This window comes from Dioscorea cayenensis, chromosome 15, assembly GCF_009730915.1.
Source record: "Dioscorea cayenensis subsp. rotundata cultivar TDr96_F1 chromosome 15, TDr96_F1_v2_PseudoChromosome.rev07_lg8_w22 25.fasta, whole genome shotgun sequence".
NCBI lineage: Eukaryota > Viridiplantae > Streptophyta > Magnoliopsida > Dioscoreales > Dioscoreaceae > Dioscorea > Dioscorea cayenensis.
The window spans coordinates 3,011,667-3,032,465 of record NC_052485.1 but is presented as its reverse complement, the minus strand read 5'-3'; the positions used below and the strand labels follow the sequence as shown (position 1 = coordinate 3,032,465).

The 20,799-nt window shown below is 33.9% G+C and overlaps 3 protein-coding genes across 3 annotated transcripts; 1 reads left to right on the top strand and 2 right to left on the bottom strand.

The window, feature by feature from the left end:
• Positions 1–838: 838 nt before the first annotated feature.
• On the top strand, positions 839–5,314 carry LOC120277114 (receptor-like protein 4). The gene is made up of 9 exons (XM_039283859.1): positions 839–1,152; positions 2,160–3,218; positions 3,320–3,467; positions 3,884–3,955; positions 4,150–4,221; positions 4,307–4,378; positions 4,475–4,552; positions 4,665–4,849; positions 4,937–5,314. The coding sequence occupies exons 1-9, from the start codon at positions 1,062–1,064 to the stop codon at positions 5,059–5,061; spliced, it is 1,902 nt and encodes a 633-aa protein (XP_039139793.1). The 5' UTR covers positions 839–1,061; the 3' UTR covers positions 5,062–5,314.
• A 211-nt stretch (positions 5,315–5,525) lies between these two features.
• LOC120277115 (protein DETOXIFICATION 19-like) lies at positions 5,526–7,853 on the bottom strand. The gene is given in 8 exon segments (XM_039283860.1): positions 5,526–5,804; positions 5,976–6,023; positions 6,025–6,095; positions 6,194–6,432; positions 6,519–6,575; positions 6,683–6,769; positions 6,868–7,412; positions 7,515–7,853. Coding segments are annotated over 8 exon segments (1,428 nt in total). The 5' UTR covers positions 7,767–7,853; the 3' UTR covers positions 5,526–5,675.
• A 3,353-nt stretch (positions 7,854–11,206) lies between these two features.
• Positions 11,207–16,828, bottom strand: LOC120277463 (switch 2). Its single transcript, XM_039284320.1, has 10 exons — positions 16,517–16,828; positions 15,953–16,059; positions 14,541–15,465; positions 14,219–14,466; positions 13,503–13,629; positions 13,143–13,418; positions 12,738–13,044; positions 12,030–12,543; positions 11,860–11,937; positions 11,207–11,484 (listed from the first exon to the last, which is right to left on the bottom strand). The coding sequence occupies exons 1-8, from the start codon at positions 16,826–16,828 to the stop codon at positions 12,182–12,184; spliced, it is 2,664 nt and encodes an 887-aa protein (XP_039140254.1). The 3' UTR covers positions 11,207–11,484; positions 11,860–11,937; positions 12,030–12,181.
• Positions 16,829–20,799: the final 3,971 nt, after the last annotated feature.

The following is a 20,799-nucleotide window of genomic DNA, read 5'->3' as shown; positions in this document are numbered from 1 at the left end:
TTTTTTAAAAAAATATAGATAAATTATGTGAGAGTCATACATACAAAAAATTAATATTTTAACTCAATATGCTCCCATTTTGTATTAGCTGAGATTCGAACTTATCTCTTTAACAAAAATATGAATACCATACATCAAGAAATTAAATATTAATAAATAAAAAAATTATTAGTTTGTAAAATTAACTTTGATTATTATAGTGATTTCACATATTCTAAATTAAGGCTAGATATCCCATATGATAAAAATAAAATAAAATAAAAGAATGACGATGGAGACAGATTCTTAAAAATAGACCCGGGGAGGGAATAATTACTTAACAAATTTAAAATATGCGGACATCCCGGTCGGCAAATTTGTGTATGTAAATGTATATAACAATTTGTAAGATAATGTAGTGGACCTAGTGGTAAAATCCAATAGCTAATAAAAAAATCAAAATTTTAACAATAAATAAAAAAAAGAAATTTACTTGTATGAGTATTAAAGAGCACACGTGTCAATCAGTGTGAGAAGACAAGCGTGTGAGCCAGAATCTTTTCCTGTCTATTGTCTTGCTGGTCTGATGTTGCTATCATGTCAACCATCAACCACAACTCTGGATCATGGTTTCCATTCATGCACTCTTTACTTAAACTCATATTAACTAATTCCTATTAAGATATTTTTATCATTTCATATTCCCACTTAATCCATTCATTCAATTTCTCCTTCAATTATTATTATTATTATTATTATAGCTTTTTATATATATATATACATATCTATATTTTTAGCATCAATCTTTGCATAGAACTAGCTCTCACATTGATATAAAGTCAAAAGAGAGAAGAATAATAAGAGCCCACTTCTTGTCCCCCCCCACACTAGTCCTTGTCTGTTTCTTTCTATTATTACTAACTAACCACTCTTTCTTCTCAGATAAGCACTTCATTCATGTGACTGCATTCACACACTGCACTTAAAATATAGATTAAGGCTGTGTGTGTGTGTGTGTGTGAGAGAGAGAGAGAGAGAGAAGGGGTTGGGTTGAAGGAAAAGGGGTTGAGGAGGAGAGAAGGATGTGGAGGTCCTCCATTTCCTTGCAAAGATGGCAGCTTTTCATCCTTGTGGGAGTTGCTGGTTTATGTGTTTCTGCTGATCATAATAAGGGTAAGTTTTGATTTTGTTTGCTTTTTTGAGTTTGATTTGATGCATAGAAGTAGATGGGGGGAGCAAAATTTCAACTTGAGAATGCTAGATCAGGCAGGATTTTCAACACCTGTATGTGTTGGGTTGTTGTTTATTGAATGGAGGTGGTTTTTCTTGGCTTTCCCTTTTCTGATTTTGCTTTAGTGCTTTGCTCTGTTTTGATTGGATTATTTTTTTTGTTTTTTTTGTTTTAGAAGCTTTGGATTAAATCTGAGGAATGTATTTGTTGTCAAGTTTTAATCTTGAGGAACAATGCAGTTATGGTGGCCAAAAAAAAATAGTGCTTGGATACTTAAAATGAGTAATCTGATGGATAGCATGGATGAAACTCTTGAAATATCTTGAGGGATTTTGTTTCAACCGGCAAATTTGGTAGCATTGGCTTCATAGAATGCACTGGTTAAACAATTTTATCCTTTAGATTTGTGGGATTTGAACATCAATTTTTTGTTTAATTTGATGAAAATGTTAATTACAACATTCCGGTTCAAGTTACCATTTTGTTTTGCAGTTACTTGCTGGGTTCCCTTGATCTCGATAAACCGATAATTGAAGTTCATATTTTGTTTCCAGTGATTTTGGAATTCAATTGGTTGATTTTGCTGTTCCATCATGTTCATATGGAAACCAATGTAGTTGCCCTTTCATTCACCCCCTCTACCTTAGATTATGCTTTCATCTTCTTTACAATTCGAGGACCATCAGCACTGGTGTACTTATCTGCTAGTCACCTATAGTGGAAAATTAACTTTTTTCTACTCTCAAGAGTATTCAATAGAAACAGGCTACATAATCATATGTTTATAATAATGGATTACTTGAATGTGTATGTCATATCAAAATTCTGTATTTCAAAATGCACAATTACATGTCTTTAAGATTTATTTTCAAGTAACCTTTTTTTTTATTATTTAAATTCTCATCAATAAGCATAGAACCTTGTCAAATGAGTTATTCTTCTGCTGCAGATCCATTTGCAATTCGTATTAGTTGTGGAGCTCGTCGTAATGTTCACACACCTCCTACGGATACCCTGTGGTTCAGGGATTTTGGTTATACTGGTGGAAGACTCGCAAATGCTTCTAAAACAAGTTATACAACGCCGGAGCTTGAAACACTTCGCTATTTTCCTCTCTCTGATGGTCCTGAAAATTGCTATATTATCAATAGGATTCCTCGAGGACGACACTATCTAGTGAGGCTTTTCTTTGCTATAGTTAAGGATCCTGCTGTTGATAGTGAGCCTTTGTTTGACATTTCTATTGAGGGAACTCAAATTTATTCTTTGCAACCTGGTTGGAGTACTGTTGAGGAACAATCATTTGTCGAGGCATTAGTGTTCGTCACTGGTACATCGATTGCTATCTGCTTCCATAGCACTGGTCATGGAGACCCATCCGTCCTTTCTATTGAAATTCTTCAAGTTGATGACAATGCATATTCTTTTGATCCAACTCACGGAAAGGGTACCGTACTCAGAACTGCTAAAAGATTGACATGTGGTACTGGGAAACCAGCCTTTGATGAAGATTATGATGGAGATCACTGGGGTGGAGACAGATTCTGGTTAGGAGTTAAAACTTTTGACCAAGGCTCTGATATGGCAATTTCAACAGAGAGTAAGATCATTCAAGCGTCGGTTCCACCAAACTTTTACCCGCAAAGACTGTATCAATCGGCAATTGTTAGCAATGACAGGCAACCAGAAATATCATTTCAGATGGAGGTGGACCCGAACAAAAATTATTCAATCTGGCTTCACTTTGCTGAGATAGATCCCAGGATCACCAAACAAGGACAAAGAGTCTTTGACATATTGTTTAACGGTGATCTTAAATTTAATGATGTGGATGTCATTCAGATGGCAGGAAAACAATTTGCTGCTCTTGTTCTCAATCAAACTATTGCTATGACTGGGAGGACCCTGACAGTGACCTTACGTCCAGCAAACGGAAGTCACGCAATCATTAACGCAATTGAAGTCTTTGAGGTGATTACCACAGAGTTCAAAACCTCAGCAGAAGAAGGTAAGCCACCTGTATTTGTACAAATTCTCAATCTATACTCTTCCATTTAAGCAATTCTCTGTGCCATCTACTTTTTTGAACAATTAGTGAACTTTCAACAGTTACTGCTTTACAAAGCTTGAGGAGTGCACTGGGGCTTCCTCTTCGTTTTGGCTGGAATGGTGACCCATGTGTTCCCCAGCAACATCCTTGGAGTGGAGTGGATTGCCAGTTTGACAGCCAAAGCAGCAGATGGGTCATCGATGGACTGTACGTGTTCCATTTCTTTTTAATTGATGAAATTAAAATGATAATAGAAGCAGGATCTATTGTTTTTTTCAGCAATCTTGTTATTTCTTAGTTTCTCAGAGTCAGAAACTTTGACTAATCATATAAAATTTCCAAGCTTGCTGAAACAAGATTTGGACATAACTTTCTTTATTATTGCTATTATTTTTCTGTTTTTTTTTCGAAGCACAAATTTCTAGTTCAAGTGTTTAAGAAGTTTGCTATGATTTTTGGCGGGTGAAAGATGTATATGTCCTAATTCTTAATTAGCTTAGAAATCATACATTGCATTTTATAAGTTTAAAACACTTGGGATTGGCAGGGAACATTAAGTAACTTGTTTAGACTTTGTCTAATTTGTTTGCTTGACTCATGAGATTTTGCATCTGATTCTACAGAGGTCTGGATAATCAAGGATTGAGAGGCTTCTTGCCTAGCGACATATCTAAGCTTCAACATTTACAGAGCATGTGAGTTCTGCTGCTCTTTCTTTTGCTCTCTTGTTTTATGTTCAATTTGGATCATATCGCTCATTCAGTCAGTATCCACCAGCCGGAGTATCTATGAAACTTTTTTTCTAGCTTGTTTCATTCCTCTTTATCATTTGGAATCTCTCTTGATGTTCTCTTCTTCACAAACGATGAATAATGTTTTCCCTTTTTAGAAACTTGAGCGAGAACAGCATTCATGGGACGATACCATCGGCTCTTGGTACTCTCACAAAATTAGAGACATTGTAAGTCACTATTGCCTCTACCCTTGCTTTTAGAGCAACACAATTAATTTTCTGTTGTGTCGATACTAAATAATATGCATTTCAGAGATCTCTCATACAATGAGCTCAATGGTTCAATTCCTGAGAGTCTAGGCCGGTTGACAGCATTACAGATACTGTAAGGAGATTGTTTCAATCATCAATGTTTGCCAATATTACTGTTTTTTATTCACAATCCGAAGAAATTTTAACTTGCTACCAATTGTTACTTCAGGAATCTCAACGGAAACTTGCTTTCAGGAAGAGTTCCAGCCAATCTTGGAGGACGGCCTCTTCACCGAGCTAGTTTCAAGTAAGAACTACCCATTACTGTGGATATCGGCCTCCTTTTTCTGTATTAAGATGGAGTTTAAATATCTGCCATTGTATTTAATCCAATTACTCATTTCAATGTTCAATTGCAGCTTTACCGGCAATGCAGGTTTGTGTGGCATCCCCGGCTTACTGTCATGTGGGCCTCACCTCTCAATTGCTGCTAAGGTTGGGATTGCACTCGGAGCATTGTTCGCATTTGTACTGCTGCTCGTGTGTATGACATGCTGGTGGAAGCGAAGGCAAAACATACTCCGGGCTCAAAGAATTGCTGCGTGTAAGGATACGAAACATTTACGAGTCCAGAACATCACTTCTAAATTACACCACACGATTAAGCTCAATATTTACATTCTGTTTGCAGCTAGAGAAGCTCCGTATGCAAAAGCTCGGACGAACTTTGCTCGCGATGTGCAAATGACGAGAAATCAGCACGGCCAAGACCAGTCCAGAAATGCCACGGAGGGCGGCCCGAGTTTACTCACCTGATGGAACAACATCATTCCAATGCTGAAAACAAGAACAAAATTTTGACATTATTGATGTCCATGTCTCGACGAATCTTGATGACATAATTTGTACATAAACAAACTGTCGGAAAATTTCTCATGGTCTTCATTTTAAAATGTTCCAAGTCTGTGCTGATTACAACACATGTAAACAAGATAAACAAAATTGCGGAAATTAGACGATGAGGCATGATATTTCATCATTCATGGGCAGGTCCAGTTTCTTCTGTTTAGTCCTGAGAGTGATCACTAACAGTGCGCATGCTTGACAAGTGAGACCACAAATTAAACCAAGCCACAATCCCTGCAGGTAAATAAAACAGTAAAAATCACTGAGATAACACTGAGAGCAGCCCTCATTTGCTCACCTGATAGAACTGCATCATTCTGATGCTTAAAACAAGAACAAAATTCAGACATTATCAATGTCCACGACTCGACAAATCTTGGCAATGTAATTTGTATATATAGTCGGAAACTTTCTCATGGTCTTTATTTTAAAATCTTTGATATCTGCTGATTATAACACTTGTAAACAATCTGATACAGTAATGATTACAACACTAGTAAACAAGAGAAACAAAATTATGGAAATCAAACGATCATATGCGATGTTTCATCATTCGCAGGCAAGTCCAGTTTCTTCCATTTAGTCCTGAGAGTGATCACTAACAATGTGCATGCTTGACAGGCAAGGCCACAAATCAAACCAGTCCACAATCCCTGCAGGTTAAATAAAACAGTAAAAATCACTGAACAAAGAAAGCTACACAAAATGTACAAAGTTGCAAACAAGGTGACAGCAAATTAAACCAATCCACAATCCCTGCAGGTAAATAAGACAGTAAAAAATCACTGAACAAAGTTACACAATGAACAAAGTTGCAAACTCACCTTATCCTGAAATCCAAGCTTAAATCCAAATAGAAGAGCTAAAGGGAGCTCCAATTCCATAGAATGTTACAAGATTAGTCCATGCTGCCAAGTGTTGCCAACCACATCCTCTAGCCACTCCTATCATTTCAATTCAAAGTACTTAGAACCATAAAAAAGAGAGTTTAATATAAAATTAGAGAGTAACTGATTAGAAAACAATGGCTTCAAAACACTACCTGATAGAACTCCTTGAGCAGTATCAAATAACATAGAGAATGCAAGCAAGGGAGTCATGTAAGCAAACTTGTGAATAATTTCAGGACTATCACTGAAAAAGCTAGCCCAAAGATCATGACCAAAGAGCAACACCAGAACAGTGGTTAAGGCAAGAACTACTGCAAGTTTTAGCGCCACAGAAACTGCATTCTTTGCTTTCTCAATGTTCCCAGCTCCCAGTTCATTTGACACATGAGTGCTAAGTTCAATAAAAAATCATATGCTAAGTGAATATCAAAGTGATTTAAACTGACAAACATATGCAGTGAATGATAATGATCTTACCTAGCAACTGCAGCAAATCCATATGTGACCATGAATGCCAACGCTTCAGTATTCACACTGTATTAATTATCACAAACAGTTTAAAGAAAAGAACAATATAATATGCATATATACGTGTGAATATGTCAGTGTATTTATAGATGTAGGTATAAATATGCACCAACCACATAGCAAGCAATGAAGTGCTGTTTTCAGAGTCTGGTAGTAATCCTGCCAACAGAACCAAGAACTCAAAAGCCCAATACTCCAAGCTGGAATGGTAGATGAATCAAATCAATTAGAAAAGTGATGATAGTTGTGGATATGAATATTTAAGTGAAAAGAAAAAAGAAAAAAATTAGATACTAACCAGACCATGAGTGCAGATGGAAGAGCTAACTTCATGTATGGAAGAACATGATGGAGTGATTCAAGTGAAAATCCACCCCAAGTGTGCCTAAATTTATCTGAGAACTTGATATAACATGCCAGCATGAAGAATGAAATCCAAAGGGACAAAGATGCAGAGAGTGAAGCAGCCTTGAAGCCAAATCCAAGAACATAAACCGAAAGATAAGTAATACCAAAATGCAAAGCCAAGGGAACTGCAGAACAAATCACTAGTGGGATAACCACTGACTGTGTCTGCAGAAATCTCAAAGCACACTGCAGGTATCCATAAGCAAAAATCCCTGGAATGAAATACTTCAAGTAAACTGCAGCCATTTTAGAAACATGTGGATCTTGGTGAAGCCAAAGAAGTATTGTCTCAGAAAAACACCACGTAATGGACACCAAAATACAAAAGAAAGTAGAAGTAATGATTGATGTCTGCAAGTATATTCCAAGCATTTTGTACATCTTAGCACCAAATCCTTGACCACATAGAGTTTCAAGAGCACCACTCAAACCAGTCTGAAATGAAAACATCAACAGAAACAGAAACAGATAGATTACATATCATGAAACATTATCATCAAAGTTTTTTTCAAAAATAAAACATGAGAAATTGAATACCATGAGTGCTATGCCAGTGACCATGCTCCAAGAGTTGCCAAGAGTGGAGCCAGCAAGCTCAAGTTGGCCAAGATGACCAGCAAACATGACTGAGACAAGAGTGATACCATAGTATGACATGTTGGTTAATATCATGGGAATTGCAAAGTAGAACTGGTTCTTGGCTTCCTCCAGGTCTAGACATCTTCTCCACCATCTTTCCTCTTCTTCTTTCCTTCTACCATGAGACTCCAACAATGGAGTTGAAGCCATGGCTCCTTTCTTGAGAAGCTCTGGTTTGCAGGATAAAAGAGAGAGAGACGTCCTTTAGCTTCTGGCCAGTTTACGGTCACAGATGGGACTCATGAGATGAGAGAGCTTAAATAAAATAAAATAAATTTTTTTGTGATAATTTAATTTTATGTGTGAAAATAAATAAATAAATAAATAAATGGTATATCTTGAATAGTGAAATATGTACCACTAATTTTTTTTTTATTTTCTTTTTTAAGATATAGGCTATATATATATAGGATATAGATTCATTAAATTTTTATTTTTTGGTTTTTTTTTAAGAAAACTGCCGTATTTTTTTATAAGAATAGAAAACTCATTAAGAAATTATTATTGGGAAGAAAATTTTGTGGGTTAGGTATGAAATATTTCCCACACGTTAGGTGTGGAATTTCCATGTTATTAGTGTTTACTAAAGTGAAATGATTATTTATCTTAAATTGGAAGGAGACTTCGATTATGAGATAAAAATTAAAGGATAAAAATTAATAAAGGGATTAGAATAGCTATATTGGGTAAAAGATTTTTTTTTTAAAATAGAAATAGAAATAATTTTTTTTTTAAAAAAAAAAAAATCAAATGTTGAGATCACATGGTTTGTTTTGAAATAATATGGATAAAAATAGATATTGAAAGAAAAAATAGGATAAAGCCAACCGAGTCCTCTCCACGTGAAGAGATAATCAAGGATCTAATTCTTGTTGTCTAAGGATGAGGGTGTGTTTTATCTAACACGTGGTTTATTGATATTTATCAAATCATAAAAATATTTTAAAAAACCAAACTTGTAATATTAAATATTTTTGAGTTTGTGCTAAAACAGAGATTTTTTAAAATTATCTGAAATTAAATGCTAAAAACCTCTGTTAAATAGATATGTGTGTGTGTGTATATATAGTCAATGCTCAAATTATAAATGGATGAATTATAATGATTAGCATGCTTAATTCCCTTGCTTCCTAATTTAATTTAGACTTGTGTAACATGTTATAAATTAGAGACACAGGTCATACTATAAATAAAAAGGAATTGGTGCAGTTGTCAATAAAATAAAACCAAAACAAAGATTATCATGTTTAGTGTTTACACTATAAATTCAATAAAGAAAAGGAAATGAAGTTGTATTAGTATATAAAGAAAAAAAAACCTTTGTTTACTAGTTGCTATTCGCTCGTGATTATTATTAAATACATGCACGTGAAATGAAAGGCCGACAAGTTCATCAAAGTGGCCATAAAAGCAAATCAGATCACGTTTCAAATTTAGAGTCAAAAGCCAATATAACTTAACAACATTTGTGTCCTCTGTGTGTAATGTGTATTAACTGGTCTAGCTGCAGTTAAGTTTGCTAGAGAGTGTGACTCACGTTGCTACACTCAATTTATTTTATTTCATTTTTTTAATTAAATGCATGACCAACCCTCATATTAAAACATGTAAAAACGAGGAGTTAAAACTTTATATCATGTATATTTTACTGTATAAGTTGAGATTCAAATTAATTTTTTCAAAAAAAAAAAATCCCTCTTATAAAAAATCTAGTGATTTTAACCATAGTTAAATTTAATAATAAGTCATTCAGGTAGCGAGAGATCTTTAAATTTATAAATAAGTGGCTCTCATTAAATCAGTATTTTAGAGTGCAAACTTAATTTTTTTTTTTACAAATAATATTAAAGTGGTGGACCTGAATCCACCCAAATTTAATCACACATTAGGTATAAATTAGAAAGTCTTCGGACTTGGAAAGTATTGGGTGAAGTTCCCCACTAGAGTCACTTATGATTTATGATGTTTTAGGGTGCAAGTCAGGCCTGTGACACAGTACCAGACATGCTTTCTCAAAGAAGCGTGAGAGATGCAATTATTGGAAATAATAACTTTAATTTTTTTTTTAAAAAAAAAACAACAAAATCAGACAGGTTGGTCCCTTCTACACCATTCTATATAAAAAGTCTAACCCTTTCAATCACGTCCTTTCTTTTTCCATATTATGATTTATGGTGTTGTTTTTAGACTATCAAGACGTGGTTTACTACATAACTATTATTTATTTATTTATTTATTTATTTTTTCAATATCTCTTTCAATCCCATTCAAAACAGCATTTAAGTCAATTAGTACTTAATTTTTTATATAAAGCGTTCATTTTAGAGAAGACCCGAAATCAAATTTCATGTCCACGCAAAGTGAGAACATATAAGTCAACATTGAACTCTACTCCTCATATGTGCATGTCCCTGACTTATTCTTAAAAAAAAGGCATTTATCGTTTATTTGTAAATAAAAAAAAAAATAAAAAAAAATAATCTCGAGTGGGGAGAGGGTTGTACCAAATGGAGATAAATTGTACAAAGTATGCATTAATCTTCTGGAATTATTGAAGCTCTTCATGTCAATTGTCAATGTCAGCAGATGAGTTGTTCTTCACATGACTGAATAACTGTTATTGTAATGGCATGGGAAATGCTAGATTATTTTATGTTTTTCAATCACGGGTAAGAATGATTCTTTTATGTATACTTTGAATTAGTTTAATAAATATTAATTACTAAGGTTTGACTGTCTTCGCTTGTATATATGAATATATCTTTGAAATAATATAGTGGCTATTACAAATATTTTATTCAATTAAATTCCCAGCCGTTGAAAAAAAGAAAGAGGATAAGATGTCACATTCACAAACTTATACGGTCAGTATCAAAGTTATCTAAATTTTTTTCTTTTTTCGTTAGAAGAGGAACCAATGACTTGTTTATTTATTTATTAATTAATCGGCTTGAAAAGATAAATTCGAATCTTAATTTACGTCAAATAAAAATATAAATATTTTAAAATATTAATTTTTTTTATTTAAAGACGTATTCAACATAATTTGTCTATTTTATTTAAAAAATACTATATATATATATACTTGAAAGAGAAATATAATACCAAATATTTTATTATAATATAAAAGAGATTAGCTAGATTGTTTTTTTCAGTGTCATTTTCTATAGTTATTTTTAATAAATTATATGAAAATAATCTTATAGATAAACATTAAAAAAAAAAAAAAAATTCAGTGTCAAAGGGACTAATTGAGCCAATGGAAAATCTATAATTGTAGGAACAATTCACTGTCAACGAACTGAACTAGTCAAAATCAACAAAACAATCAAATATTGAAGCAGCAAGAATTCAACAACAAGGTACTCATTAAGGCAATGAAAAATATAATATTGTAGGAAAAATTAAACGTCAAGGAACTAATTGAGCTAAAGAAAATGTTCAATATTCAATGGCAAGGAATGAAGGGATTTGGACAAGGAAAAAAAAAATCTAATATTGTGGGAAGAGTTCAGGCTATGAAAAAGTTACTATTGTCGTGAGTGCACAGCCTGGAAGGTTCGGTCCGGTGTAACAAAACTTGGAACATATGGATAAATATAAGTGTAACATAAATACCAAAGCTGCCAAAATTGACAAGATGACAATGTAAACATGGTTCATCAAATCAAATCAAAGACCCCCACATGTTTGATTGTTTGTTGTTCTCACCTTGTGAATTTAATAATTTATGAAGCCATAAAACAACCCAAGTTCGCAACCACTCCAACAAGGACAATTCAGCTCCACTGGCCTCAAGGACTTTTCTGGACATTTCTGGTCAATTAGCAACCACTTGCTCAGAGGACGGTCATAATTAGTTGGCCCACTGAAATATACAAAACAGAGCAGACAAATGATATGTGATGCTCTCGCATTCTTAGCATTTTAGATTTTTTTTTTTTTAAATGCCAAAATGGTAGAGAAAACTTTTTTTTTTTAATGTTATTATAAATAATATCAAAAATAGTATTTTAGTAAAGACAGGTATGAAGTTGGTTGATTGAGACAAAGCATGTTGTAAACTTTGTTTTTATAGATTATATATATATATATATATATAAACTCATTAAGAAGACTTAAAATTCTAATTATGTTTTAAATGAAAGAGTTATTATTCGAAATTCTTACTAAAATTCTAACCAAATCCTCTTCAATTGTCACCACAATCCCATTTAAGTGATTAGTCAAAGCTCAAACTCACCTTATTCAGATCAAGCTCAATTTGATTTGATGGAACCAAGTATAATTGGGACGAGCCAAGCCAGTCCAAGCTCAGTACCTGCAAATGATGGTTCATTCATAAATCACAGGTTTATATAAACAGAACAAATATTCATAAAACTGAAAAGCAAGAAAGGAATATATAATCACCTGCTCCCAAGCAGAATCTGGTGATGGAGATTGTGATAAAGAGTCAGGCAAGGAAACCCGGCATGCAACTTTGTGGCAAGGTTTACATACATAATTAAAAATGATATATAAAACTAACACAAGTTAGCATTTTGTTGATTATTTTTCAATTTCTATGTAACACCTGCATGTTGATGATCATGCTCAAAATTAAGATTTGGCTTTTGCACACTGCTCTTTTTCTTCTTGTAATTTTGAAGCATTTGATCCAACTCCGGCGGAGATGCAGAGAGTATCCACCTGCTGAACTGAAGTGCTTCCATGCCCATGTATTGCGCAATCCGCTTGTATTCTCTCAGTTTTTGCTCTTTGGTAGGCATCTTTCTCTTGTAGGCACCTACTGTATCATTGCTAACCATTGTCTTGGAAAAGATCAGTGTGGTGTTGTCTCTGTTTTTAATTTCTTCAGTGTTCTTAACTAGCTTAGCTGGTCTCATATTGACAACCTCCTCATTACGATGAGCATATACAATGCCTGTCAAAGAACAGAATGTTCAATAAACCAAGAACATGGCTGCTTTGCAGCACATGATAATGACAGAGGATTTGTTAATATAAAACAATGGAGAAAACCACTGGTCTCATATATATATATATATATATATATTTTGGGGTTATAATTCAGTAGCTTTCGCGAGTACATATAAAATCAGAGGAGACATCACTTACCCAGATCCGTTAGCTTAACTTTGTTTTCTGAATCCATGGGCAGAACACAGAATCCTGTAGTTTCTTCATGTACTTCTTCTGTTTCTTTATTACGACAGTGATGATCAATAAATTTTGGATTGATTAACAGGCACTGTATAGTACTGTCTACCTCAATGTTGCTTGAGTCAACGGTGCAGTGAGCATGTTCACACTCAGGCTGCTGTTTTCCATGCAGTTCAATAATCTCGCTTGTGAACAGTTTGTCTGACAAGTCACGAAACAAATTGCATATTCCAAATAGCTCACCTTTGAATTCCTTGCAATCCTGCAGTAACAAAGTCAATGAAAGCACATTGAACACGTTTATAACCAAAACTTGTGAGTTTAAGTAAAGAAAACAAGAGGGTGATGCACTGGTATCACCTGGACTCCTTCAAAGTAACGTTTTTCCATTTTTCCCGAAACAGCTATGTTAGAAAGCTGTTGTTTATAAACTTGCCGAGAATAAACAAGTTCTTCAAGGGAACCAGCAGACAGAAGACGAAAGACCACAACATGTCTTTTCTGACCATAGCGAAATGATCTATCCTGCGCCTGCAAATCTTGTGCAGGATTCCAGTTTGGATCAAATATTATGACACGGTTTGCACTGACCAAATTCAGCCCTAAACCACCAGCCCTGGTTGATATGAGGAATACCTATGGTGAAATACAGATAAAGTATTAAGTTCATCTATTTGTCTTTCTAAATAATTACTTATGAATCTTGTTCTAGAGAATTACCTGCTTACTTGGACTTCTATTAAAATCATCAACGAGAGACTGTCGCAAGCTTGTTGGAGTTGACCCATCAAGTCTAGAAAAGCAATAACCTTTTCTTATGAGAAACTTCTCGAGTATGTTCAGCATCCTGTTTGGAGAAGATCAATCAACTTAGGGCCCACAAACAACAACCAACAAGCCAATAATGTTATAAGAGTCCTTGATTAGTTATAAATTGTGATTAAAGCAACCGTTTATTTTAAAAATTAGACCATCATGTAGTATCAGAATGGATAATTCAACTTAATAGTCATACATAGGCAGTTGGTTACAATAGAAGAAATCCAGACTTTATTTGGATTTTGTCCCCGGTATGTAGACAGGAGAAAATGTGAACAACTTGGCTTGGAACCACATTTTGTTTTCCCAATATGAGTACTTCTCTATCTATGGTCATTACAAATATACACTAAATTCTGATGTTTTCTCCGCGATTAATTTCAGATCCATTAAATGGTCAAACTTCTAGTCAAAGAGAACTAGATATTCAACCCACTTGAAGGGGAACTAAAATTCATATACTATATGTGTGAATAGGCAATGAAGAAAATAGTTGTTGACTTTCACTAACTGATAATCGAGAACCACAGAAATGGCCTACAAGGAATCAATAAAAAAAATCATTGAAAGCAACAGATTATGTGCTCAAAGAAAGGAGGCACTTAATGACACATTACCTGACAGAATAACTGAAAAGCAGAATCTTGTCACCATTCGAAGTCCATGTTAGAAGTAACTTCTCCAATGCTTGCATTTTACCGCAATGCTCCACATCACTAAGGCCCATAAAATTCTCGTTTTGGGCACTACCACCAACTAAGTCAATATCGGCATCAAAGACAATGGTGGCCAGTTCAGCATCCTTCTTCTGTTTGTCTATTTCATCTTTAGGATTAGGCTTGATGAGTTCCAGGTGATTGCTTATCTGAAAGATCACATTGACATAATTTTAAGCATGAAGAATCTAAAACAAAGATACAAAAATGCAATAATACTTACCTGTTGAAGCTTGATAAGACAAGGAAGAACAAGACAGAAGGGGCATGAGTCACAACCTTCAGGATTATCCTTGTGAAGATAGGACCAAATTGCTCCATTAGGAACTATCCTGTGGCAGCATTCAGCCTGTGTTAGAGGGCTTCCACAGCTGCAAGGTAGATCCTTGTTTATAAGGCATTGGATTTCAGGTTGTTCCAACATCCGCTTGTAAACACGCTTTTGCAATCCACTCATGGCACAAAAAACAACATTGTCTTCCTTCCCCAACATTAGGTGTCCAATAGTCTCCTCCTTGGTCCTTCTTAACAAGTACTTTCTAAGAACTGAAACCAGGTGTTGCTTTCTCTTGTCCGCAACTTGAACAAATCTATCAGGAGCATTTAACCTTTGACCATGCTTTAGAGGCTCTTCATAGAAGTCTCTAAAGTGTTCCCTAGTTCCCAATGATCCAGGTGAAACCCAATCAAACAGGTTGAACAATTCTAAGATTTTATTCTGCATTATAGTGCCCGTAAGACCAAGCCTTTTTTTGGTTTTAATTCCTAAACATGCTTTATACAGTCGAGATTTTTCATTCTTCAAACGGTGTGCCTCATCAACAACTACAATCTCCCAATTAATCTCAGATAGAATTCTGTCATGAATTCTGAATGTATCAAAACTGGTGATAAGTATTTCAATACAATGAGCTTGCAGTTTCTCAAGAATCATTTCACAATTCGGACCATGATAAACAGCCACATCAAAGTCTGCCCATTCCAAAAACTCATTTTCCCAGTTGTGAATGACAGAAGCAGGACATACAATCAGAACTGGGCCTTTTTTCACATTAACATTGAGGTTATCAAGATGTTCTACAAGTTCAGCATCTTTTCCAAATACAGCAGCTAAAAAAGCAATTGTCTGGATGGTTTTCCCCAGCCCCCTGATTCAGACTAATGTCAGATCCAAAATTGACAATGTTAAGAATAAAAAAATAATGAAGCAATGAATGCAAGTTTTTTTTTTTAAAAGAAAAAACAACAACTCCCACGATTATATTTATTGGAAAAGAGAAGCTTTCCCACTTCGCACAGGCCACTGCAAATATAATGATGATGAAGCAGGTCCTTTGCAAATATTGAATATAACAAGTGTTTCCCATATTGGGATTACCAATGCCATCAAAATTATTTTGCTCTAGTAACAATGACATAACAAGAGGAAAGACATCGCCCATCCGTAAAATGCTGATAACAAAATCAATAAACAAATATGGAGAATTAGCTGGTACTGATATATGTTTCTCTAGTCCGACAAACTGAAAATCAATGTCCATATTCTTTATATATAGAATCACAAGGTACCAACATTTACAAGACAATCAGTTTACCACCGAAAGGAGGGGAAAGAAAAAAAAACAGAACACTTACATATCATCTCCTAGCACACCGCCATGGTCATTCTTGTACAAGCTATACAAAAACCTCACACCCTCTCTTTGATGCTCAAGAAGCCTACAATTGATCGAAGCAGGAACCTACAGAAAAAATACACATTTAACTAATTAGATGAGATTCTTAATGAATACGATCCATCCACTTTTTAAAAAAACACTAATTAGAAATGAAATATTATTGATATCAACATGTATTAAACACAACCCCAAGTAAAGAGCAATTAAATCTATGCCATGAATTTTCATGCTCCATCAACATAAATATCAGATACAGCAATCAACAGGATTTTAGAAGCCCTAGACTACATTAATTTGACGGATAGTCAAGAACACTAATCTTTAAGACCTTCAGCAAAGCCTTATCCTTTTTTAGCTTCCTATCTAATATTTCCTCGCAGGATCCTAATTAAATCTGTCATAGTCCATCAACAAAAGAATTCATCTGTTATCTCTTCTCCACTCCAAACCCTAAAATTCAAGATTTTTCACAAGCAAATCAAAGACACAAAGAAAAGAGAAAAGAGAAGACAATTCAAACCTGAACAAGAGGGATATCACCCGGAGAAGAGAGAACAAGAGGCTCGTATGGTCCTCTAGTATCCAAACTGAAGGAGCGGGAATCGCGCTGGGGACGAAGAGGGGCAAATGTGGGTTCTCCATGCTTGTCTTCAGCTAGGGATTCTCTGATGGGTTGGCGCGGCAGTTGACAGAGGCCATCCGGCGGATCAAGACGCCGGAGCTGCCGGGAGATGGAGGATTTGGGAGGCTTCCGAAGATTAGGGTTTGGATCGGAGATGGCGGAGGAGGAGGAGCAGGGCCTCAAGGTCTCTTCGAATTCGTTGTCGGGCATTTGGCGGTTTGGTACTTGTTTATGAAAACACGAGTGTTTTATTGAGGGATTTTTGCAAATAACACCCTCTGTTGTTAGTTTATTATGAGACACTCTCGGTATTGTTTAAACAATACTCTTTTTTTTTTCTCAATTAATTTTATAAAAAATTAAAAAATAAAAATAAGACAGCAGAGGAAGAAGGGGGAATAAAAATAAGACAGCTTTTGTATATATATATATATATATATATATATTTTTTCGGTTGATTATTATTTTTTTATGTTGTTGTTGTTATATGTTTTATTGTACTGTTTTTGCTTTTACTATTAGTGAAATTAATATTTTTTTTTGTAATTTTTCTATAGTAATGTTTGTTTGTGGTTTATTCACTTATAAAAAAAATTATATTATTAATAGTATTGGAGATATTAGAAAAGGGGGATGATTATATATTAATATTCACTCTTCATGGTTAAGATTGCAATTGAATTGAATCAATTAATCAATTATTTAAAATTTATGTTGCTTTGGATGGTGTTTTGGGTGTTTAGGAAAATAGATACCGCTTTTGTTATTTATTTTTTAAATTTTTTTAAGTGAAAATGATTTTATTAGCAAAGATCTAATACTGCTTGGAGATGATTTTATCCAAGTCATATGTGCAAACATAGAAGTAGCAGTTTTTGTTAAGTAGTAGGCGGCTTCATTCGCTAAAAGTTTTACAAAAGAGAATGTAATCAATTATCTCATAAAATTTGAGAGGTCTTTTTGTGACTTAGTTCAAGAATAAAACAATAAATAAAAATCTAACAATTAATTAAAAATGATTAATTGAATTTTGATGTCAAAAAAATACTTTGCTCAAAGACAATGATAGAGTCATTCCGTACATTACTTTCTTGAAAAAATACCCAACTTCCCATGTACCAAACGCAAATTTAATGGAAACACTAAAAAAATCCACCATGCAATGAACTATATTAAGTTTTACTTATTGCAAAAATCTTTATTAATTAATAAGATATTGTGTTGAATAGATTGATTGGTTTTAAGCATTTAGAAAATTAGAAAAAACCATTTGTACGTGGCTTACTTCTGGAAAGAAACAATAAATATAAAATTTGTCTCCCAATTAATCAAACTGATTCATTGAATTTTTACATGGGATAGTACTTGCCTTAAAGACAATGTTAAACTTACATAGAATGAGTAAGACAAAATTCGATCTTTATTAATAAGCATTGACATAACTACTCAATTATTAAAAATTCAAAATAATTTGAGCTTTGTCAAAATTTAGAAAATTACAAGTCATTTATTGGTTACCTGTCGAAAGAATCAGTTGTCTCTGAATTAATCAAAGTAATTAATTGAGGTTTCACATCAGAAAATACATAACTCAAAGACAACGTTGCACTTATGATAAAAAAAGAAAAAAACTAAAAAAATCCCTGCATAAAATTAATGAATGATGCTAATTAATTACCATTGAGAGTCTGCTGTGTAAGAAATTAAGATGAATAACAATTCACTTTGGGAAACAGTCTACTCCATGATATCTGATAGTTTCTTGCAAATAAATAATTACCCAAAAACTGGGATTAGAAATTACACTTGGAATTATTGGGGAACAAGAGTTTAATTTCTTGAGAAAATAATTTAAATAAAAATCTCCATAACGAATGATATATATAACAATAAAGACTTGCACGGGAGCGAGGTCCGGTGTTCAAATCTCGCCTCATGCATAAAAAGTGGCTTGTCTACTTTGTCATCTCTTTTCACAGACTTAATAGCACTTGTAGCATTTGTCAAATAATATAAGAAGAAAACTTTGGTCTCTCAGCATATATCATCCAAATTAACTCTATATTTCATGTGGAGTTAACAACATATACTTCACAACATATACAAGGAACTGTTGATAATGCATCAATATTTCACAACATATACTGCTTGGCTCCTAACCAGTCATTCAATGTACAAAGGTATATATTTGATGTGAAATAACAAACAAAAACAGTAATATTGTCAAACATTTTGCATGTCATTAATCAGTCATATAATTCTCATGAAGTATTCAATAATGCAATATGCTGAATATACCATTCATTAATAGAACTTAGTACTCTATATTTCCCACCTCATTCAAGCAATTTGATTCAAGCACAAAAAAGAAGTATCTACGGCACTTTAATTTATTCCTTATAATTCTAGATTGTAAATTTGTAATCATGCATATATATCTTTCTTGCCTTTTGTTTTTGTATCACCTAAATCAATATTTAATGATAGATGGCTAATTAAGAGTCCAACCCATATATACTTTAGAAAGCTCCATATCAACTCAAGATCAAACTCTTCCCTTAATTAATTTGCTTTTCATGACAAGATATATACTTCAAGGAAAACCTTGACAAATACTTTTTCAGTGTTCCTTTACTTGCACTATTCTTTCTTCTTCTTCATCTTCTTTTGCCTGGAATCCTTTGATGCTTGGAACTTGTGGCACCATGCATAAAAAAAACTAAGGGAAACAGGCTTAGAATATTTGGTTCAAGTACTGAATTCTTTCAAATTTTTTTATTCTTCAATCATTTGAGTTGTTAACCATATGCACTTTAACTAGTTTCACATAATTAATTTTGGACCCTAAGAAGTACAAGGTTGAGGAGTTAACAAACATTATCAAATGAACCCTAGATTTGTCCTCTCAACAAACCTCATTTATTGATGCAAATTACACACTAGCTTGATGTTAATTAAAGAGTTGGTGTGATCTTTCAATTCATCCTCTTAGATCATCATGATAGATCATCCTTTCCAATGATATATATATTATTCTCCACATCCCTTGTGGTTTGCCTTTTAAGTACTTTATAGCTCATAGCTCGTCTTTTTCGATAAGTACTTCGACATTTTGTTATCACTATGATTTATCTACTTATTAAAGAAAGAAAAGTAAACTCTAATCCTAAACATAAATGGGTTACTGCATCGATACTAAAAAAAGAAAAATCTTTTACAACTCTTACAATAACAAAAAAATAAATTAGTATTTTATTTTTCGAGGTTGAGAGTTCCATCCTATGGTTTGTCGTCCACATTTTATCAAAAATACAGAAAAATCTCTCAAAATCAATCACATAAAACTCTTCTTCTTCTTCGTTCTTAATTCCATTGATGATCTCTTTATATTCCTTCTAATTCTTAGTGCTAAACAATCTTGCATTCATTCTAAATCCAAACATAAATGCAAAATAATTTAGAAAAAAAGAAAAGAAAAGATAGATCTTTATCATGATCATCAAACAAATATATACCAAATTAAACCAATGATTCAGGTTAGGGTTCATATCAAAACCTAAAATATAAAAAAGAGTGTGATCAATTGAATTAATCAAAAGAAAAACCAGAGAATCAAAAACCCTAGATCATGAATAGAAACACCAATTAATTAAGTACCTTATTGCACCAAAAAACCATCAAGCTTGAGAGGAAAGAGAGGTGAACTTCTCCTCATAGATCTCCGGCCATTGAATCGGCTCATCGATGGAGAAGAACAAGTAGATTATGGAACCATCCTCAACGCCGTAATCCTTCACCTTTCGCCGATCATCGTCCATGATGAGCTCATTGCTGTCCGAAAGGATGAGTAGTACTCTGGACTCCTGAATCTCATCGTCGTTGCTGGCGATCTCCTTCTTCAGTGCGGCTACATCGGCTTCGTCTTCTACTTCGACGTAGAAGAATCGTCCGGCGAGGTTCTCGACGCCCAATCTCATCTCCGGCTGCTCTTCTTCTTCGTCCTCGTCGATGTGCGATGAATGAAGCCCAGTGATGATGCTTTAGAATCTTATTTTTTGCATATACACCCCTCGAATCATCTAATTTTGCAAAACAAAAAAAAATCCATGATTTTTTTTTTAAGTTTCACGTATTTTGCTAATTTGTTTTATTTTCTAATTGAACGTTTTTGTGATTTTTAA